Below are 23,321 nucleotides of genomic sequence, written 5' to 3' on the forward strand. Positions count from 1 at the left end.
AGTAATAAGTTGCAAAAATTAATTAACAATTGCTAGTTACTAATTTCCTTTGATAATTAAATTTTTGCATACATTTACCACTTTACGTTAATCAAACATGCACAGAGAGTACGTTTTGCAGTTCTGCTGCGGTTAAGGATGTAAATAAGAGGTGTGTGATTAATTGAGAGAATATTGGATAAGTTCGGGCGGACGAACGTAATAGTGACAAAACGTTGCCTCAAAAATTACTTTTAAAATTACTCGTAAGATACCAATGTTATTTTACGTAATGCAGCGTAATATGTAAACTCTGTGCGAATATACATAGGAAGTGATATTAACATTTCATAAAATTATTTCTTTGAGATAACAAAGCGCTATATGTTTTTTAGTGAATTTTAGTATGATTTATGTTGTTTTGCCATTATATTTTCATTATTCATAATTAGAGACTAAGTGTACAGCCTATTGTGATATAGCGCATAAACTATTGTTGGAACGGTATAATGTATCAAAAAGGATCAAATATTTTGATTCTTCCCAAGACCTTAATTAATAAATTAGTAAATTAATTATTTGGCAATCATTTACGACTAACGAGCAAAGCAGGACATGTTAACGGCTATGAATGATTAAAAGTACTAAACTGTGCTTAATATTAGCAAAACAAACTTTAATACGTTACAAGTATCATTACGTATTAGTTATAGCTATATACATATAGCATTTAACACCTAAATAAACCAAATCAGTTATCGAGGCAATTTTTTATTATAATTACATTCGTCTGATAGAACAATGCCATCATTTCTCTTGTTGTTAAATTACCATTTAATGTGTTCAGCCCTAGTAAAGATATTTAAGCTGCTTATATCCCTTAATGAATCTGCGATTTCATCGTTACGAATTTCGTAATTTGAGTGAATTCTATGTATAAGATAAACATCGACAAAATAAAAATTATTTCTGTAATAGTTAATTTATGACATTCGTAATGCTTATTTCCAACGTAAACTTCCAAAACTTGGTTAATTCTATTAATATAAGAGAAGAAATAGATCTGTTTAAAGTGTTCGTTGCTTTGATTTTTGCAAGTAACGTTAGTTAGTAACGTGCGTGAACATTTGAGTAAAACTCAGCATATGAAAGAGATCGTGGAATATATGAAAAATAGCTAAGAAAACATTGGTAACCATAAAAGAAAAGAAAAGAAAAATTTTTATAACATAATCTTCTATTGCGTCTATCATAATGCCAAGAATTTCAAACTATGGTACATACCGTAACATTATAATTATACAATGATTCTGCGTTGAACTATATTCTACAATATATATGTATGTATGTACATGCTTACATATGTAGGTATGTATATATCGGCGAGGTACAATATGCAGCGAGTCTGATTTATCTAGAATATCTTTGATTCGATAATAATTATTTTAAGTCTATTTTAATATTAGTTAGAGACATTTCTGCGGTTTTTATCATTTGTGTAATACTAAAATATCATAAACAGCAATGTTCTTTCGTTTTTTAAATTCGAAATGCTAAGTAATCTTTGAAATGTTTCCACGTTTGATTTTCATTTGAAACTTATATTATTCGATATAAAATCGTGATTCAAGTTTTCATGACAATCTTCTTCGGAATAGTATCTATTTGTTTCAATTAAAATACATACATAAGTACATGAATCGAAATACTGGACTCCCTATAGATATCCATACGAAGAAAAGTTTAAAATACATATGTATACATACATATTTGATTGATCTATAGTAATTATTCATTATTCGGAAATATGGAATTATATATGTAATATCAATAGATAGAATTCGAGTTTCAAGATATTCAAAGATATTGAAAAGTCACAGGAGAACGACAATGATGTATATATATATATATATATATATATATACACATACATCGAATTATTACATATTCCATATACCTGCATATACTAAGTTACGAATTATCTTTTTATTAAGTTACAGTTATAACTACATACCGAGACAGAGGAAAAAAAAAAGGAAAGGAAGGTAGGGTATAACATGATTACGTGAAATGTAATGTTTCATATCAATTATTTGATATAATTTGAAGAAGAATGTACCGAATGTTTCCTTATCCTTTTCGTCTTCTTTTTCAAGAAAAAGGAGTTATTAATTTCGGTATATGTGTAAAATTCATATAGGCAAATATTCGGCTTGATGGAAACATAAGTACATACATATGTATATGTATAACCGAGAGATCGTAGTAATAGGAAGCAGTCCTAAAACCAACTTCACGAATAAAATTACATTTAAAGGGAATCGAAGTATACGTGAAACCAGTGAAATGAAAGCCATATGCGATTACTACATATACGTATTTCCAACTATAAGCAGACTCTGTGAAAATCGAAATCTCTTCTTATGATAATCGACGTATTTCGTGTGTTCATTAAACTTGACTGTATTGCATTTTTGAAAGAAATGTGTTCATTATATAATAAATCTCTTTCTACGTGTATACAGTCGTTCGACGAGAAAGGGTACAAGCGGGTACTTAAAATGAATTTGAAAAAAAAAAAGAAACGTTCAAGACTCTTGTAGTTCAAACGGTACAAAACTTTGAATTATTTGATTGTTCGTCTAGCGATCTAAAATATTGTAATATATTTATCTGAGTAGGTTTAGAATGAAATCTTCATCGCGCTTACTTGTGTAAGTGAAGCATTATAAATTGATATAAGTTGTATTAGAACATTGTGTGTCAGTAGGCTATCGTTTGATTATAATAAATCAGTACTTTACATAATCTATTCGTTATTAACTATTCAGTCTGCACTGAATTTAATTAATCTTTAATTAATATATCCATTTATTTGTTCACTCATATGTATGTGTAGGTATTTCCTTAGAATATGTCAATGAAAAATTTCCAAGAAATTTCGATAAAGATTTTTAATACAGTTTCGTGTAGAACGTTACATAACTTAATACGAAATTTCCGCAATTGATGTAACGTTCTTTTCCTTTTTAAATTTCTTATAGTTGCGTAAATATTTATATAAAGGCTTTACAAATTTGAGCATGATCAAACATGTGGTGAAGAGCAAACATAGTCAAAGATATTCGTGCACGGTCTACTCGAAAATAATGCAACTGTACGCGAGTACACCGTACCAAAAAATGACATACACGCGCGCGCGCGCGCGCACACACACACATAAATGTATATTTAATTACATATAATAATTTGATAGCTAAATACGATATCAAGAGCCGCACATATCAATCATATTTTTACAAAAACTATTTGTTATTGCAGTATATTTTTAATTAATAATGTTTTTCATCGTGTGACCCCTGAATAAAAATGAGTAGCTAAATAAATGACCAAGGCATACATACACATGAAACAACCGTGCGTACGTGCACAGCATACCTAACCTTACATTTCTATGTCGAGATACATATGTATAATATTTGAAATGTATGCACTAAGTATATACGTATTTAACGATTGATACAGTAAATAATTGTGCACGTTTGGTGCATCTTTTACCATAAGAAGTAAAAGGATTGCATCTTACTTGCTGCATACGAACGAAAATATTATGTATGTAGTGTATACATGTTTATTTTTGAAGACAATCTAGTCTTTTTATTCAGAAAATGTCTTCACGGATATTTTACAAATGGAAATAAAAGACACAATGGTATTATACTTATAACTGATAATTGAGAAAGAAGATTACAATTTGAATAAAAGTTAGGGAACAACAAAATATATTAAAACTAAAGAAAACTAAAACTAAAGAATTGTAATCGAACGAAATGATAGACTGATGCGCAAATCGACTAATTTAATTAAACGCCATCTCGTGATACGTAGAGGTATCATTTAAAATCAGTAGTTTTCCAGGTCTGTTTCGGCATTCGCTTAAAACGTAATCAACGTACATCAAGAATTGTGACGGGTTACGATTCATCACGATAGTCAGAAATAGGCAAGAGGAGCAAAGAGGACACGTAAAAGATGGCGGAAGCCGTTGTAGACGGGGCAATGTCCCGATTTTTTTGTCACAAATGCAGTATCGAAATTGAACGTTTATTACCTGTAAGTATATTTGTCCTTCTTTTTATATTAATAACTATACTGTTAAACATGACATTATGTGTAAAACCTCAAATTTTTTGTTCCGAGTTGTCCTTTGGTATCACGCGTAAAAGTTCTTTTCCTTCTACCTTCTTTTTTGTTTAATATAAAAAATCGCACTAAACTATCGTCTTTTCAAGTACAATTAATCGCACAAATTACTATTGTCTCATTATCTTCTACATTTTTACTTTCACCATTATGTGTCTATATTAAAATCAGTCAACGCTTGAGTATTATAAAAGATAATGTTATTTTAATGTAAAACTCAATTAGATCGAAGAATATTTATTTAAAATGCTCCTATATATAAATCATCTCTCTTATACTTATTTTCTAGATACTTTTTTTAATATGTATACTTAATATCGATCATTGATTTCTTTAGGTAATATATTACTTTATTATTAAACATTGTACAATAAATTACATTAATTGTAACTAATATCTAATCTAAACAAATAAACACAAAAGTTATCGATACTTTATCTATTGATCTTTAAGTATTAAGTCTATAGGTGTATTTTTGACAGATACGCGAGAAGAAACATAGAAAGATTTAAGTTATTTCCTGTATATTATATTTATTCAAATTAATCTATGAAACAGATTGGAATCGTGTTATATACATATAATGTTTAATCTATTTTCTAGGATTACACGTGTCCAAGATGTTCGAGTGGTTTCATAGAGGAATTAGAAAGCGATAGCAGTGACAGTGGATCTGGAATGCATATTACTAACGACGCGGATGATGTAAATATTATTTCTCAGTTCATAATAGTAAATAACGTTATAGATGCATTATAGATGAAATGACCATTGTTTTTAAATCTTAATATTTTAATTTTGTAACTTCATTATATTTTGATGTATTTCATTACTGTTTTGATCAAATATTTATTATGTAGCTTTGGGAACGTTACGCAGATGTTCCTTTAAGAGGGGAATATGAGACGGAAATCTCCAATCAGTTTGAAACACCGTTTAGTTCTACACCTGTTAGAAATAACGGTCCTGCTGGTAGGAGACGAACTCATTGGTCACGTAATGCTCAAGATACACGTCGTTCTAATAGGTATATCGCTTCTAATTTTTTAAAAGCTCACAGCGTTTACACGTTAAAATTTCTAATTAAATAATTAGTGCCATGTATGTATTTTTATGGTAATGATATATTTGATTATTTTAATGTAACGTAAGTGTAAAGTATATTAAAGACAAAAGTTATTTATATAAAAATGAAAATTAATAAACGTAATTAATTTATTACCGACTTCTGCGGTATGTATGGATATGATTGGTTATTTTTATGTTGAACAGCAGTCGTGGACGACAAGAAGTAATGCCTGTGTCTGTAGAGAATTTCATACAAGATTTTATACTTAATCTCTCAGAAGGAGTAGCACAAGCTGCACAACTACCTGTGTATGTATAATATTAATCTTTATTATACATTTATTCTTATTTATCTAATGTATACAAGCATGTATGCATATAATTGCTCAAGTTCAGAAGATTTGCAAGGCAAATCAAATCTTTTAACTTGTATAATATAAAAAAGGAAACCACACACTTTATGTAAAATTATTTTGAGAGAGAGAGAGAGAGAGATTTGCATGTTATTTATATAGAATATTATCCTGAGTGAATTCAAAAGCAATTTTCCAATTTTAGTTCATCTGCATGTAAAATATTTTTATTTGGCATATAAGACAGGATATCATGGTATTTATTAAGAAAAAAATAAGTATAAGCGTTTTAATAAGAATTTCAATGAAATTAGAATCAAATTTTAGTTAATACTTTATTTTTAAGTATTACATAGAATATATAATTGTGTATGTAATGTTCACTTTTCTTTATATTTATACATAATATTTTTTAAATAGCATATAAATAGATTCAGCTGATTTATGCGTATATATGCGTATGTTGCGCGTATATGAGCGTATGTTCGTTCATTTTACATGTTTATAATGGATTAAAATTTGAACAATTTCACACAAATAATCACATGCTATGTAGTACTCATTGTTAGAAAGGATGGAAATAACTGAATAAAAGTAGAAGTAACTTGAGAATATGTTACGTAGAAAAGATATTAATAAGCGGTATTAATGGAAATATATAAAAAATGACAATGAAATTTTGAAAAAATTATTATAACGGCTTATATCCTTTATTATAACGACTTTTATTTTCTGTCGAACATTGATTGAATAAATCTATCTATTGAATAAATCTAAATATGATATATATATATATATATCATTTTATGTATATATATATATAAAATATATACTATATCTTGTGTGTGTGTGTGTGTGTGTGTGTGTGTGTGTGCGCGCGCGCGTGCGTGCGTGTGTGTGTGTGTGTGTGTGCGTGCGTGTGTTAATACAAAATACGTTAAATTTATTAATATAAAATATGTTAAATTTATTACGTGAATTCAGGATCATGGATCATAAATTGAAAAATCATTTTTATTTAATTTGTATTGTGCCTTACATTGTTTCCTTGCATTATACCATATGAGTAAACATTAGATATGTATAAATAAACATAGAGAGAAGCACTTAAAAGCTTGTTCACCCAGGATAAAAGTCATTATTGCTTTGTTTGATATTTGGTATTACTAAAATAAAGCACAATAATGTAGATTCAATATTAGACTGTTCTTGGGAAATCCTGGAGATTATGTCTGGGGTCAAGATGGCTTAGACGCGATTGTAACGCAATTATTGAATCAAATTGATGGAACTGGACCACCTCCCTTACCGAGAAAACAAATCGATGAAATACCAACTATAACTGTGAGTCAATGTCATGTGGGTGAGTAAAACGTGTACATATGTATATTGTAACTGTAACTCATAATTTAAAAAATTAATCTAAACATTAATAATAAATTATATTTTATAAATTATACATACAGATAGTAAACTTCAATGTTCCGTTTGTTGGGAAGACTTCAAACTTTCTGAACCAGTTAAGCAACTTCCTTGTTTACATCTATATCATACACCGTGCATTGTACCATGGTTAGAATTGGTAAGTTGGAAAAAAATTCGAAGAGTTCAATTTTATTTCGAGGTGGTACAAATGTCTTTTCATGATGTTTTTCTTTCTTTTCCTTTTTTGCATTTAGCATGGTACCTGCCCTATTTGTAGACAGCACTTGGGAAGTCAAAATTCAGCAGAAGTACATCAGGATACCGTAGGACGTAGCTTAGTCGCTCTCTTTAGGTATGTTATTAATATTTTACCTATATAAAGATTAAATTTTTTACTTAGACATAGTGATAACATAAACATAACGTAACAATTGATATTTTTAAATATATGTAATACATGGAAGTTATACATTTTAAGAATTTGAATATTCACATTATGTAGAAAGTATAAAAGTCTCATAGTTATATCTATTTACTTCTAGGGCAACCAACGAATCAAATAATACTAGAACATCATCACCTTCATCCTCGAGTGGTAATAACTCCAGTAGTAACTCATCGAGTGAGATTTGAGATTGATTATCCTGTCTTAATATTTTCTCTACCCAGCAGGACACGCAAATATACACACACGACATGCGTCTATTTTTCACTTTTTTCAAATTTGTTTCCTGGCACTGTTCACTCGAGCGATGCTCATATATATCAATATTGTATCTCGACACTAATATAAATTTCAAGCTTTATACTTCAATCAACAGTGTAATGTGAATCAAGAAAAAATAACGCAATATAAAATTACAACTTGCATGTGTTGCTTTGCATGAATTATAACGAGATATGAACATTAAGGGTCAAACAAAGACGTGCGTATTTATAGTTGAGATAATCATTGTTGCTATATATATGTATATATTTATTTACGCGCGCGCCTGCATATACACAATTTCATAGTTTGCAAAAATAAGTAAGAAATTTAAGAAGAATGTGTATGTTTCTTTATAAAAGTTTGAATTTGGATGTTTAATAAATTTAAGGTGATTACAACAATGTTTGCAAAATGAGAAATGAAGAAAAAACACTGTAACATAATTTAAGCATAGGAAGTGTGTTATATATAAAAATAATGGAAGAAACGTTAGTGGTTTTAATTGTGTACAGTTTAATTGAAAATTTATGCATCAATTTTCTTTCTGGCACACTCTTCTTTTTTTTTCTTTTTCATTCATATGATCTTGATTTTTTTATGCCGTTTAATTGTAACATACATGTACGAGTGTTTCTTTGAGTTTTAAGAATTGTCAAAAAGTTAGCCACTAATATTCTTATTTACATTCTTTTCTTGAAACTAAGTGTTTGCACCAGTATTGTACTACAAATTGTTATCGATATATTTCATTTTATTTTGATCGTTAACAAATATCCTATAGAATTTGTGCTGGTGCATGAAATACACGCAAGAATTGGTTATGAAACAAAATTACAGAGACATTACAATGGAAGTTGTGAGAAATGGAAAAGTAGAATGGATCATGATATTTGTGTACTTGTTTGAAGTTGTACTTTCTTTCTCAAATACGGTTATATACTATCCTATATAACTTATGTTACTCTTCTCATCATAAAATCGAGCATAAATATATTACATTAACTATTAGCGCAATAAACGAATTGTTTATTTATCATTGAATTGACATGGGTTTGGTACAGATGCAAATTTGATCGTTCGTAATTCGCAGCTGATAATCAGCTGAAATAAGTATCATAGATATATGAATAAAGTAGAGAATGTGAATAGCATTTAGATACGGATATGTATCATGTTAAACTTTATAGATTTCAATATAGTATACAATACAGGTAATAATTATCTGCAATATCAATATACATATAAACACTTCTTCAATTTGCCATATTACGTCATATACGTGTAATAAATTATAGTGTTGCTGTTCTTATAGATCAATGAAATTTGATTTGTTTGCACAGTATATATAATAAAATATAAAGAGTTCATTAATTCTTTATGTTGTCTGTTTTTAAATATGATAAGTGGAAAATTGATGAAACATTGTAATTGGGAAAAAAGATAATGTATTCAATTTACATAACTAAATATTATCTAATTGCAAAAGATTGTAAACAAACTTGAAAATAAATAAATGGTTTTTGTTGAAAAAAATCTAACTGTTACAGATATTTAACAGATAACATAAACTATATATATATATATAGAATACAAGTATAATGGCGATAATAGTAGTATCAGCAAATAGTATTAATAGGACTATCTTATTTGAGAAATATTCTGCATGCAATTAAATGTATATATAGGAGTTGTATAGATATTTTTAGTAAGCAGTATTCAAAATTGAGAATTCTATTAGATTATTATTAAAATACTGAACAATTTTCATCTATATTCCTTATTTTTATACGAACGATCCTAAATATTAGAAGATCTATTGTCTATATTATTAATAAAGTTATGCCAATTCATACATGTATAGGTCAATCAGTATGTGATTCACATACGCGCATGCGTGTATGCGATATACATACGATGCGCTATGCATAGATGAGTATAGTATCTTTGTGATAATAAAGTAATTCCTATAAAGTGCTGTAAAATAATGAAGTGATCATTATAAATATAACAATAAAAACAGAAAGAATGAACAAGTTGATATCTTAAAAGTTATTAAATCAGGATATGGTTACACAAGTTGTACAGTAAGAAAATAGGCGCAAAAAGAAATAGATAGATTTAGATGCAAAGTGTATTCAAACTAACATAGCAGATCGCTTCGCATAGAAGAAAGGGGGAAAACTCATGTTGATTTAAAGTTATATGAATTGTTTAAATTTTGAGTAGAATATGTTAGTAACATAAATAATGTTACAAATATAAGATTATCTTCCGTTTCTAACGTAAAATCGACCTTAAAACTTTCATCCTTACAAACTTAAATGAAATATGGAACATAACCAAGAGAATAGGGTTTGATCTATTTCTATAAAGAAAAAAATAGAAGGCACTTTTATGTTGTTCAGTTTACACGTACGTGTACATCAAGTGAAATGAATAATCTGATACATGTTCGTAATATTCGCAAGGGATGGCTGAAAAGGAGGCAAAGATTGAATACGTGACAGAACCTTGCCCTATTAAACCTCGCAAAATAGGTCCACAGAACATAGTATTACGCCTGAAACGTCGGGAAACATTTGGTTGTTCTTATCCAGGAACACACGTACACTGTGCTAGACAATTTTATCAAAATGTATTTCCAAATTTCACTGTTATGAATGTGGAGAAACCTCCATGTTTCCTTAGGAAATTTAGTCCTGATGGTCGTTATTTAATAGCATTTAGCGCAGACCAAACTTCTATAGAGGTTTATGAATATCGTGGTGCATCTGCGGCTGCTGATTTATTAGCAAATTGTGAAGGCGAATATATTGGTCATAAGAACGACGAATGTAGTTTCCAAATTAGAAGGAACATTTTTAGTCGATTTTTTAAGGTGTATTGTATTAATTTTAATCTTTTAATATCATAGCTTCATTTATGAATGATCAATTTTTATTAACTAAAATAAATAACAAGATTTATTACAATATTTATAGGCTAAATGGATTGTTAATGTGGTTCAAAGTAATGAACAGTTGAACAGAGAATGCAGTTTATTTACAGACGATGGCCGGTATGTAATTGTTGGTTCAGCTGCACATATTCCAGATGAATTGAGACCACATTTTTATCAGGTAAAGATGTTATCATATGGCTATTAGTTCTTAAATTATTAAGGATTGATAATATTAAATTTTATTCTTTAAGATTTATTCTAACAATGAAGCGCTGACTCCAAATCCTAGATCACCTCTTGAAGATTATAGCTTACACCTTGTCGATTTACACGGAGGGAAATTGTGTGATACTAGACATTTTAAAGTAGATAAAATATATTTGTCTCATAATCAAGGCAAGCATAATCTTAATTAAATATTGCTCACGAATAACGTGTCTATTTCATTTATTCAAATCAATCAACAAACATTTTTATTTATGTAGGTCTTTATCTTTATAAAGATATATTGGCAGTACTGTCTGTACAACATCAAACCATTCATATATTTCAAATCCTTGATGGAATGTTTATCAATGTTAGAACAATAGGAAGGTACCACTTCTATAAAAAGACATTTTTTGTTTTATATTTATTTTAGTAACTATTGTTGCATTATCAGTAACTGACTTTGTTTGGAAACAGGTTTTGTTTAGAGGATGATGCGTATTTGGTCAGAAGTGCATGTCCAGGAGTGAACTGTCGTCCGTTTAGAGATGTCACAATAAACTGTCTTAAACATAAATTATTAGTTTATTTGTACAAAAGGGCGGCGTATATTAGCGATACAACAAAGGATCCATATGAGTTGAGACGTTTTTATCAATATTTTGACCAAGTATTGTATAAAATTTGAATACGTTTATTATAAAAATCTTAAGCATAATGGTGCTCTGAATATATGTTATCATAATAAATTAATGTTTCAGTTAAACGCATTACGAATGTGGAAAATGCAGTTATTAGATACAAATCATGTTCTTGTGAGATTCGCAAGTGAAGAAGTGGCGACGCTTCAAGCAAACGAACCTAATGTACAACCTGCACTTCTGGTAGTTTATGATATGGTCACTGCTAAAATATTAGCTGCATATGATAACACATCCACACAATTATTAACACAATTTGAAAACTTCAGTGATTTCTTCAGGAATGCTAGAATGAGTGGTGATTGTCAGTATATGTGTTCTCCATCTAACAATATATATGCAAGGTATAATATTCACGAGAGTACAGTGTAATATACAGGATATCCCAGTATTGTGAAACAAGATTAAATGTGTGTGTGTGTGTGTATACACATAGATTTTTCATCATTTTCGAAATATGGAAATATTTTATTTCGGACGCCAATGTTCAATTCTTGTTGTTCGAACGCCCAAAGAACTGAACATTCCCTTTCGCATACACATATACTTTAGTCATATAATTTAGGGACACTCAACGTAATTATCAATCAAATATAGTAATGTTTCAAAGTACGATTCAAGGTGTTTCACATAATGTGACAACTCTCGGCAATTGGCGTCACTCATGTGAGTTAACACCAGAACACTAGCGCTTTGATGCTTAAAGCAACAAATGGTGTGCCGTCATTTTGATACGTGAAAAGTGAAATTTTTATAATTTTTATTTCATTACAATGTAAGAATTGTTAATAATTTGGCGAGATTTTTCTGATTTCAATTAAACTGACCAAAGTCGAACTTCACTTTTAGGATTAGAACTACCAGAATTTTTGAATGAGGAAAATTTGAGGATTCGCTGTGCTAAAAATTATAAAAATATAAACCTATCTGCGCATATATGCAAAAACAGAAGAAATAGTTTGTTTAATTTGCACAGGATAAAAAAATCAGTTGCAATCAAATTATGGATGACACGCTATATAACTCGACGTTTCAATCTTCACTTGGTTATTTTTTTGGGAAACGCTATTGTACTTTCAAATGTTCAAATAACTATCTTCTCATCTATTCCTATTTAACTATCAATAGTTCTTTAAATAATTCGATTTATGACTTATTTATGGTTTTATATTATATATATTATATTATATTAGTTAGAAAAATGTCGCTGGATCATTAACACTTTCTATGTTGTGAGAAAAAAAAGGGAGTTATATAAATTTCATTTTTTACAGATAGTATCGTTTTCATTCTTATTGCCTGTCCTTTTGGACGTCGCATCCAGCGTGACCAAGTTCGAGCAATTACTGATAAGGAAATGCGCCAGTGGTGTGCAAAAATACCACACAGTTTTCAAAAATATTTAAAAAATAGTATTAATCCATAATTTTATTACAGATTGTTACAACAGAGATTTAAACAAACAATAATAAGTGCCAGATACGGTGGTGTTACAGAAGCTACGAAAAGATTACTTGCTCAATTGCCTATATGCGCTCAATCCTACTCTAGTTCTCCGTACCTTGACTTATCCCTATTTTGTTACGATGACAAATGGGTATCTATGATGGAGCGTCCCAAAGCTTGTGGCGAACACCCTATACGGTATAGTTTCCATTTGACTTTTGATATTTCTGGGAATTACTTGCTAAATCTATGAAATGTATAAATTTCATATGAAAAATTGCCAAGGGTTATTAAAATTACTTTCACGTATATATATGTTAATATGTTGTTCTTTTTGTAATGATAATTGATACTTAAACGCAATTATTTAATGCTATTAATGCTGTTACATTATTTTTAAAGGTTTTACGCTCGTGATTCTGGTCTTTTAAAATTTCGAATGTATGCGGGAATGTTAGGTCGTACAACACCTACAGCTGCGAGACGACTAGTTGCATTTACCTTCCATCCAACAGATCCATTTGCTATTTCTGTTCAACGAACAAACGCAGAATACATCGTCAGTTTTCATGTTAGGCACGTTTAACTTTTCATCGAAGTATTTCAACGTATTACATTTTTCCGATGAATACGATCTCATTGTACAGTTTCAATAATAATCTTAACTTTTCCGAACTGAAGAATTATTAAAAAAAAGTTGATGTATATGTAAATAATTTTATTACGAAAGTACGATTAATTGGATTTTGTACTTCGTTGATACTTCCCTTACACTTCATTAACAGTGGAGCTTCGTATAATCTTGGATATAACATTCTATGTTCTATAATCCTCAGTATAATAAATATACGTTATATAACTTTCACGAGTTACGCATACATTATATGAAACTGTTGTCAGCCATTCTTCTATTAATGAAACAATTTCAAATGATCAAGGTATTAAGCCATTTGGAAATATGTAATTTAGTGTTACAATATTTTATTATATACTGACTGATATTAAATTTAAATGTCGAAATCTTTTTGTTACACGAATTTTAAAAATTTGAAAGTACCATACATGTAATAAAAGTAAACGAATAAGTTAAAGTCTTTATTATGTGCCTAAGTATTTAATCGCACCGTGATATTTTCCTCTCTGTTATAATCTAATATAAGAGGTAAAACTTTATATTCTTCAAAATTTAATATTTTTAGAAATTGTTATACCGTTTAGAATGCAATCAACTATTCAATGCGTATTTGAATTAATAGGGTCAAATATATTTTATATTTTCATGGATATAATTTCACATTCAAATTTGAAGTCTTTTTATTTGAATAAAATTACCTACAAAATTGTGCGTGTACACTTCAGCCGAGTACACATGTAACTGCATACTTGAGCGTTATTATACACGCACAAATTTATTATACAAGCATACTTGAATAGTGCCAGTGTATATGCTTGAATTATGTCATCGAAAGACGAGGTGAAGGCTGATTATACGTATAAACAAAACAGTTTCACCTGTTATCATGCCGAAGGCCGGAGACCAAAAGTAATTATATTACAAACGAATCTTACAAACGAATTTTAACACTGTCCTGCCGAAACACAACCAGCCGCTATATGGTTAAATACAGCAGCTTTCGGTTCGTTTTTATGGCTTTATATCTACGTCATGGGGTACAAAAAATGTAATTATGCCCTATTATCGAGTTCGATTAGTATTAACAAAATATGTTGGTCTGCCGAGTATTGGATCTCGTCCCGCTACCATGATCCTCTGGCAAACTATAAACAAATTGACTTTTTACAGCCAGCTAGTTACGTCATTATCGAGTACAAGGTCGTAATAAAGCTCATATTAAAATTTATAATGCCCACTTTACTTTGGTAAATTTACTTAATGCGTATGTATATCTGATACGATCGAATTGCAATGGTACGCGTTCTTCAATTCGCTAAATCTGATATGGTAAAAACGTTCTTTTTATATCGTAAAGATACCATACCCAAGTATCCTTTCTTTTTCTCTGTTAGTATCACATTCACAATTACACATATTACCATATAAATTCTTTAAATAAATATTTTCGTATAGACAATTTTAATATCTGATGTTGTTTGATATAATCTGACGTATCTAAGGTAAAATAAATAGGAAGTAGAGTAGAGCAATTAATGGGAAATATACAGCGCCATCTATTCTGTACGCTATACTATGATGCTGTACCGATTCTAAAGGGGGACGTATTGAAATGCTTGAAGAAGACATACGAAGCCATGCTGGATTTTGTATAAAGTGAAGTGCTTGATAGTTACACTTGATGTCTTTTATATGCATATTTGTAATCGAATAAATAGAATTTTGGATTTTCGCGTATATATGGTTCAATACATAAAGAAGAGAAAGATGTGGTAAAGGAAGAATCGATTTTCGATAATTTATGATCTTTCTATACGAAGACGGCCAGTTTATGTTACTTTGACCCCAAACACGTAACTTAAAACTCTGTAGGTAATTTCTGTAAAGTTGGTACTCGTTTTGTAATTATGATATATGTAATTAATACATGGTGCATTTGTATTGATGCATTGTATATATTGTAATTGAAAATTATATTCTGAGGGTTATTTGCACGTACGTATTATATTGTATTGTATTATTATATATGGTATGTGCGTCGATCGGAACACAAGTTACATATACATATACATATACCATATTCTAAGATGACGGAAAAATATATAAAGATCTAATTTCAACTAACTTTGAGCTTAAACTTTAGAAATTAACTGGAATTTAAAAGAATTACTATGCAAAATATTGTACGAATAGAACATTATTACTTTTAAAATGAACAGTATATAGCATTTCAAAATTTATATTGCATCTTAAATATCTAACTTTTTGTTTTGTTGCAGTGTCATAGAATGGAGATTATCTGTATTTTGGAAGAAAATCGCGCTTGGACAAATCATTCGTAATGGTTAAAACGTGTCATGAAATAATTTAAATATCGATTTAATATTGATATTTCCTAGTAGTTATTACTATTTGTCTACACATATGTAGAAATAGAAATTTATAACCATATGGGGTTGTGAATGAAAGAACTTTTCTCTATATATATTTACATGCTAATCTTTATGTTTAAAACATATCGAATGTAATTACGTTTGATGATTGTACGGCTGTTGCAAAAATGAATATTGATAAGACTACAGAGAATTACGAGATGGATCAGAGATGCTTTATAGCATGGAGCCCTCTAGAAAAGAACGATTTCTCATTTAAACATAGATATATAACATGTAGTAGATCAGTTCCACATAAAAGCAAACGTCTTGCTAAGTACAGGCTGAGTCGATCCTTGAATTTTGATGCGAGTGCCTGTAATTCCAATTCAGAAAACAGTTCTTTCGAGGAAGACAAACATTTATCTAGATCTGCTAAGATAATGAGAGCTTTAAATTTCAATAGTAGTCCTTCCTATTATGGAAAAACAAAAATCAAAAAGTCATTAAATTTTAATTTAACTCCTAGTCCAAAAAGTTTTAGGCACGCGAAGAAAGGTATACGAAAATCTTTGAGCCTGAACTTTAGTTCTCCTCTGTCTGTTCCTAATAAATTTTTGAATCTCAATGACAATCCTAGCGACTCGGCAAATAGTACTTTATTATTTTCATCCTCTGATTCAATCGACGAAAACCAAAATGAGACACCATTGCAACAAAGTACAAAGGAGCATGAAATGCTGCATTACTCTACACCTAATGCGAAGTATACTAGAAAATCGTCATGTCATTCAACAAGTTTTACACCATTACTACGTAGTCGATTGAAGGAAACCATCGACAACATTGTTTATGTCGCTGCGACACCCAATTCGCAGTCATTAAAACGTGTCAAAGGCAGAACAAAATATACAAATAATATTACCATGAATACTTCGAGGAACCTTCTTCATGAATTTCACGATAAAGATGACAATAGATCGTGCACACCAAAAAATCTAATTTGTATAATTCCAGAAAGTATGAGTGCTATTAAAAGAAGTCACAAGAAGGTAAGGAAAGAGAACTCGAGAATATCTTTCTCTTAGTTAATAGCTTTTGTCTCTTAAGAATTAAAAATAAATAGTTATATTGTTTATGCATTAACTCGAAGTTATCACTAATTTGTACATTGTAATATTATACACAGGAAAGATCGTCAAGGCGCAGCGATGGCTATACAACACAATTTACAGATAGTTTTGTAAAAAACGAGAGCGTACTTCAAGATAGATTTAGTCAATATAGTAAACAGATTGATCAGTTTCAAGATTCTAGATCGGATATAGAGCAATGTGCTAATAGAAGTTCTAATGAATTGGTATTAAGCCACTCCGAAGATGATATGTCAGATACAGGTTCACTTTTTGACTACACAGAAGAACAGAAGCATATTTTCGAGGAATCTAAAAAGGTATTTGAGTGGAAGTCGAATTATACTAGTGTTATACCCAAAATAGATAAATTTGATGCTAAAGTAAAATTGGAGGAGAGTGCGGACAGTTTTTCGAGAGCTGACACTTCTGATCGTAGCAATATGGATGCAAGTAGTTTATGTAACGAAAATATCGATTTGGCTGGTAGATCGGTAACCCCGGAGCCAGTGAAAGAAACTGTGTCAGAATCGCAGAAGTCCGTTACTCCTGAGAATTGTATCAACATTTTACAAACAATCAGTAAAGATTCCATAAAGAAGTCTCATAAAAAAATTAAAGATAATAATAAAAGGAGATTGTTCAGTCCAAAAGTTTTACGAGATAAACTCGATGCTACGGAAAAACAAGAGGATGCAAAATGTTCGGAAAACTTTGAACAGTATGAAAGTACAGAAGAAAATAAAATATCCGTAGAGGTGAATAATCCTGATGTATCAAGAGACGAGCGATCATCCACTCCTGACAAGGTGAGTTCTAGCAGACTTTTATTGTCGCAATTTAGTTCTGTCAAAAAGTCCCATAAAAAGGACAAGCATAACAAAATATTATGTGGATTTTTAAAACGACAAGAATACTTCAATAAAGATATGGATTTAGTAACAAATAACAAATACGAGCAACGAACATTTAATGATGAAATATCCGAATGTAAAAACAGCATTGAAGATTTTCCTTCGGATTTAGATGTTGTTAGAAATATTGAGGATTCTACATCTTTAGTGGCATCTGCCAGCTTAAGTTCTTCTCTGGATAAATTATCTCCGAGCAAAAGGAAGAAGCCACAGAATATATCGCTGGATCATGAGAAAAATGTGTCGTATGATTTCGAACTACAAGAATTGGATACATCGAAAGAAGAATTTAAAATTTTCACGCCTCTTAAAAGGAAAAGATCATTATTTGCATTTACAGTTGTTAAGGAATATACGCATTTTTACGATTTAGCATCTGAAAAAAATGAGCGTTCGGATGACACTGCGGGGAGCATTAGCTTTTCACGGTGTTTAACACCTGTACTAAATTTTCCGAATAGTTGCGTAAAGTTAGAAAAAGATGATATAATAACAAAGTCCGATGACAATGGTGACAATGGAAATGTAGAGGAGGTATACGATTCGAATTGCGATTCGAACGATGTAACGGGCAGATTGACTCCAAGAAATATGTCAACTACAGAATTGTATCCTAATCTGGATTCCATTAAAAAATCTCACAAAAAGAATAAACGTGGAAACAGCTCACGAAAAATGTTCAATGCAATGAAAAATAACCATTCCATAGATGAGAAACATGAGACATCATTAGAAAGTGTTGCGAATGAAATGTATAATCCATTAGAATTTTCAAATGATTGCGTTATCGTTGATGATGTGATAAATAAGCCGATGTACGACAAATCGGTCAATAACGTGGAAAATTTGATGAACCATACGACTGATGATAATCAGAATTGTCCAAGTACCAGCGCGGAAAATATATCAACGACCGTGACACCACCGAATTATTTAAAGACGAAAGCTTATATGAAGTTGTTACAGGAAACTTCTATCAAACGATCACATAAAAAGAATCGAAATAAAAGGAAACAAGAATTGGTAGTCGATACGAACGAGTTATCGGACGATGGATCAATATTTGGCGATGAAGAGAAGTCATGTTTCATCGAAGATAGATCCGCGCATGATTAATAATAATCGAGTTGATGAAACGATTCTATACGATACGTTTTTAAATGTAGCCTACTGGTAAGTGCAACTGTAACGATTCATGCTTACGATCATTACATAACGTGTACGTTGAAACCAGCTTATAAACATTTTGTACAAGAAGCGTTTGAGAACCTTGCAGAATTATTTTTGTAACTAGAAAGTGTACATTTAACTAAATCTTAAAACTTTGTTCGGTTCAATTCAATCATTATCTGTAATATGATCTTTGTTTTTCGTTCTATAAAATTTCTAGTGTGTAACATCATACGAGCTGCATCGCGTACATCATCTATATAGGTATATGTAATTAGTTTACTATTGGATATACATTTATTAGAAGCGCTCGTGTTATATCGTGGAATCGAACGCGTGCACTGTGTATCAGAAAAGTGTCAACCTATGATAATAGTACACAGCCGTGTTACACGTTTCTATATTATTATGTGAATTGAAATTGAATTATTTATATTGATTCTATGACCCTTTGTTTTCGAAATTTTACTTGCTTTTATATGATAACCTATTCTAATATATCCTTTATTATTACATATATGTATTTCTCGGATATGTTGTTAATAATGATATATGTATATGTAAAGTAATACAGTATAGAAATAAGTAGGATCTCCTTCTTATCCTTGTTAGTTGTTTCTCTAATATCTGCAACATTAGTCTCGTACAAATTTCGTTTATTTTCGTTAAATCATTTGTTCGATTCATCGTTTCGGATAAATATAATATAGTATCTTATAAAACGTCACATTTTATATTGACAATGCACGATATCAGTAATTGTTACAATATTTGCTTATGTTAAGGGTGCAAGACAATGTATTAATTAAGCTAAGTACGACAGTTGTTATAACGACATCTCGAAATTGACATTAACGCTAGTATATATATTTCTTTCCTTTTCTCTGTTCCTTTTCTTTATTGAATTTGTCATTTTTTATTTTTTCTGTCCTCGTTCGTGATTTCCTTCCTTTCCCATTTTAACAATCTTACTAATTTTAAATACATCTTATTAACTGGTACTACTAGGTAATAGTAAGGAAAATAAAATAAAACTGATAAAATAATAATAAATAGTGAAATAACGAGGGGTAAACTTGAAAGATATTCATCTTTGTGGCAATATGCGCGTGCATTATGATACTGTGTATAGTACATATATGATGGTGATACAACGTAGAAATGAACATTGTGCAATTGTGCATTAAGTTCGAGTTTCTCGCTTGTATTCTCCCCTATAATGTCTTCCTTTTCGAATGTGTACACGCGACGTGAGAACGAGATTAAGATAGTATTAACTACACTCAACGAGTAAATCTTCGAATATAAATTAATATACGTGATTTGTACATGATAAAAGAACTGTAAAGGACGATGTTTAGCCTACTTAAGTACGAATCTCATTTGCGTATGCACAAATTTGACGTAAGATTTCTTCCAATTAGTATCAGCCGTTTTAATGAAAAAGCAACCGATATCGTACAAAGTTTATGGAACTTGAAGCTTATTCCTTGAATTCTATTTCTATGAGATTTGAAATAAATATCGATATAAACGCCTTTGAACCTTTGAACGTTATATACGCGCAAGTAATGTAACTGACTTTTGGATTAGAAATAATAAACGACTGAATTGTTTACTGTTCGGACATCTTTGCGACGATAATCGTAAGTTATACCTATTTTCCATTAAATTTTAATGACAATTTATATAAATACGTAAGTTATGTTTATCTGCGCTTGGCATCTCAATGTTGAGTTATTTGATCATAAGGTGACTTCGATGTAATGTCTTAGGTCAAGATTTTTTATAATCTCGCATTTCAAATGAATTGTTTGAATACCACGTTGAAACTAAATGAAAAATAAATAAAGTAAGGAGTAATAACAATAAAATCTATAGTAAGTAATATCAGTATTTTTCTTTCTTTTTTCACCTCACAAAATCGATTAGCAATCGCTGTTGCAAGATTAATTTGCTTCTAGTTGAAATCTTAATCTGCCTGCTGAGAAACCTTTAAGAAAAGTTTTAAAAGTTTCACCTTCGTTTACAGTTTACATCTATCTTGCAACATCATTCGTCATTTTTCCCATTGTATTATTATCGCAATTTTCTTATTGTTCTAAGATGAAAATTCGTTGCATCATTAACGTTGTTGATATTTTCATGCGACACAATTATGTTAGAAATCTCAACTAAGTTAAACTTAACCGCTTAAAAAGATTTACGTGATACTTTCAATCAGGCCATTTTTTTGAAGCATGGTATATAGTAACATTGTTATATTATTGATATGATTTACAACTTGTCGACCATCTATAGTTAATAAATTAAAGTATTTAGAATAAAAATTTTTATGTTTATTTACCTGTATTTGATGTTGCATTATTTTTCTATTGTACTTTATACTATTTTTATTCTCCTTTCTGGATGACAAATAATATTTCGTTAATACGCAGAGCAACGATGAAAATAATTTCTTTCACGATTTCTCAAATAAATGATAACCCGTACTTATAGCTAGTTGAATATATTTATGATTATGGCAACCCTGTTTTGACCATTTTCTAAAAATCATAATGTTACGGAGGCTGTGTGAATCGGACGTGCTACTTGAGAATGCACGAAATCTCGAGAGCCCGTCTCTCGATCTCGATCTCGATCTCGATTCTCAATTCAATGCTAACGCATACGCTGCTGCAACGGACGTAGAATTATAGGCAGAATTCGCTGTAGTGGTATCGGCAGTGTTTTCCGAATATCTCGAAGATTAGGGTCGATCATAGGGTCGAAATATATTCGAAAATCATGGAAATCGTCGAGGGAGTGATCTTTCGGCGACGATCGTTCGCTCAATTTTCCGATCAATGTGTCGAATACGAATCGATAACGAAGGAAGAATCGATGGAGAAATCATTGGATAATCACTGATAATGAAAAGAATCGCACTGTAATTTGTAAATGAGTTATGTACTGACAAAGAGACGCACGTCCGTACCACTTAACTAACAATAAGAGTTAAGCTCGCGCGCGAGTGCCAGTCGGATGTTCCTTATACATTATATGCACTTATACCCGGTGACATAGGTTAGCCGAAGGTGATGATTTTTGCCGATGTGATGAGAAGTGATCTTTTCATTATAACAGAATCATACTTAATAATTTAAAGATTTGTATGGTAAGTCGACGCCTCCAACAATTTATTACAATAATTATTTTTACAATTTTTGTATTTTTTGATTTAGAAGCGTGTTAGCGTCACTTTAAATATTAAATGCCGGTTTATGAGAAAAATTTTATACTGGTCAACTAGAATGATCACCCATTCTAAAGGGGAAAGAACTGACGTATATATAATATTTCAATTTGTAATAATTACAGATTATCCGGTAGGGTTTCGTCTATTTGAACCAGTGGTGCGACGACTACTTACGTCCTTGCTGCTTATGATTTTTTGTTCATATAATATTTAGAGTAGTTCGCGTTCAGATAAACGAGTTCGAGAAGTTGAACGACCAGAAGTTTACTTAATCGAGTACGAAAGCGATTAAAGAACGAGTACGAAGCAGTAAAGCTTTGTTCGATCAAACGGACTATGCACGACAATTACGATCGTCGTACGATTATAAATCGTAGAGCGCGTAGGAAACACTCTGATTTTTCACGAGGTCGGCGTTTCAAAACGTGAGGGGACACCGAATATCTATTTCGCATAATGTCAGCTTTATCCTGTATGTTTAGTCAATGATTTTATTCGCAAAGATAAATTTGACGAGTTATAGTTGAAATTTAATGAGCATAGTAATTCCGATTTTTACTAATTGTTAACAAACGATATACACAAATTAAATAATGTCGGAGAAGATTTATTGAATCTATATATCTATATCTATATCTATATCTATATATATATATAGATATATATATATAGATATATATAGATATATATATAGACATATATATATATATATATATATATATATATATATATATATATATATATATATATATATATATATATATATATAGACATATATATAGACATATATATATGTGTATATCGAACATTCTTGAAATCAATAGTTAA

General features: G+C 30.3%; 3 protein-coding genes across 11 annotated transcripts; all 3 read left to right on the forward strand.

The window, feature by feature from the left end:
* Window positions 1-3,820: 3,820 nt before the first annotated feature.
* On the forward strand, window positions 3,821-8,745 carry LOC117212727 (E3 ubiquitin-protein ligase RNF126-A). Of its 4 annotated transcripts, none has more exons than XM_033457734.1 (8): window positions 3,821-4,092; window positions 4,786-4,887; window positions 5,043-5,209; window positions 5,455-5,559; window positions 6,794-6,966; window positions 7,070-7,185; window positions 7,283-7,380; window positions 7,571-8,745. In XM_033457734.1, exons 1-8 carry the CDS (start codon window positions 4,012-4,014, stop codon window positions 7,659-7,661), a joined length of 933 nt encoding a protein of 310 aa, XP_033313625.1. In that variant the 5' UTR covers window positions 3,821-4,011; the 3' UTR covers window positions 7,662-8,745. The 4 variants fall into 4 exon arrangements, with proteins under 4 accessions (XP_033313625.1, XP_033313627.1, XP_033313626.1 ...); XM_033457736.1 differs by having other exon boundaries at window positions 3,822-4,092; window positions 6,806-6,966; XM_033457735.1 differs by having other exon boundaries at window positions 3,822-4,092; window positions 5,458-5,559.
* An 885-nt stretch (window positions 8,746-9,630) lies between these two features.
* On the forward strand, window positions 9,631-23,169 carry LOC117212725 (DET1 homolog). Of its 4 annotated transcripts, none has more exons than XR_004488515.1 (8): window positions 9,631-10,615; window positions 10,719-10,856; window positions 10,930-11,074; window positions 11,164-11,272; window positions 11,363-11,555; window positions 11,647-11,930; window positions 13,024-13,348; window positions 23,152-23,169. XR_004488515.1 is itself a non-coding variant. In XM_033457731.1 (8 exons), the coding sequence occupies exons 1-8, from the start codon at window positions 10,208-10,210 to the stop codon at window positions 13,616-13,618; spliced, it is 1,668 nt and encodes a 555-aa protein (XP_033313622.1). In that variant the 3' UTR covers window positions 13,619-13,735. The 4 variants fall into 4 exon arrangements, 2 of the variants coding, with proteins under 2 accessions (XP_033313623.1, XP_033313622.1); XR_004488516.1 differs by lacking the exon at window positions 23,152-23,169 and adding an exon at window positions 12,861-12,954 and having other exon boundaries at window positions 13,024-13,164; XM_033457731.1 differs by lacking the exon at window positions 23,152-23,169 and adding an exon at window positions 13,435-13,735 and having other exon boundaries at window positions 10,208-10,615; window positions 13,024-13,230.
* LOC117212723 lies at window positions 14,921-20,899 on the forward strand. 3 transcript variants are annotated; one of them, XM_033457726.1, is made up of 3 exons: window positions 14,921-15,661; window positions 15,946-17,090; window positions 17,228-20,899. In XM_033457726.1, exons 2-3 carry the CDS (start codon window positions 16,227-16,229, stop codon window positions 19,199-19,201), a joined length of 2,838 nt encoding a protein of 945 aa, XP_033313617.1. In that variant the 5' UTR covers window positions 14,921-15,661; window positions 15,946-16,226; the 3' UTR covers window positions 19,202-20,899. The 3 variants fall into 3 exon arrangements, with proteins under 3 accessions (XP_033313617.1, XP_033313616.1, XP_033313618.1); XM_033457725.1 differs by having other exon boundaries at window positions 14,921-15,538; XM_033457727.1 differs by having other exon boundaries at window positions 14,921-15,534.
* Window positions 23,170-23,321: the final 152 nt, after the last annotated feature.

Source organism: Bombus bifarius, unplaced genomic scaffold (genome assembly GCF_011952205.1).
Source record: "Bombus bifarius isolate JDL3187 unplaced genomic scaffold, Bbif_JDL3187 scf7180000008359, whole genome shotgun sequence".
NCBI classification, from domain to species: Eukaryota; Metazoa; Arthropoda; class Insecta; order Hymenoptera; family Apidae; genus Bombus; species Bombus bifarius.

Coding starts and splice junctions, on each gene's coding strand:
- LOC117212727 (XM_033457734.1), top strand. CDS start 4,012: ATGGCGGAAGCCGTTGTAGACGGGGCAATGTCCCGATTTTTTTGTCAC. Junction 4,888..5,042: donor TTACTAACGACGCGGATGAT/GTAAATATTATT, acceptor TTTATTATGTAG/CTTTGGGAACGTTACGCAGA. Junction 7,381..7,570: donor AGCTTAGTCGCTCTCTTTAG/GTATGTTATTAA, acceptor ATTTACTTCTAG/GGCAACCAACGAATCAAATA.
- LOC117212725 (XM_033457731.1), top strand. CDS start 10,208: ATGGCTGAAAAGGAGGCAAAGATTGAATACGTGACAGAACCTTGCCCT. Junction 11,075..11,163: donor ATATTTGTCTCATAATCAAG/GCAAGCATAATC, acceptor TTATTTATGTAG/GTCTTTATCTTTATAAAGAT. Junction 11,273..11,362: donor AATGTTAGAACAATAGGAAG/GTACCACTTCTA, acceptor GTTTGGAAACAG/GTTTTGTTTAGAGGATGATG.
- LOC117212723 (XM_033457726.1), top strand. CDS start 16,227: ATGAATATTGATAAGACTACAGAGAATTACGAGATGGATCAGAGATGC. Junction 17,091..17,227: donor TTAAAAGAAGTCACAAGAAG/GTAAGGAAAGAG, acceptor TATTATACACAG/GAAAGATCGTCAAGGCGCAG.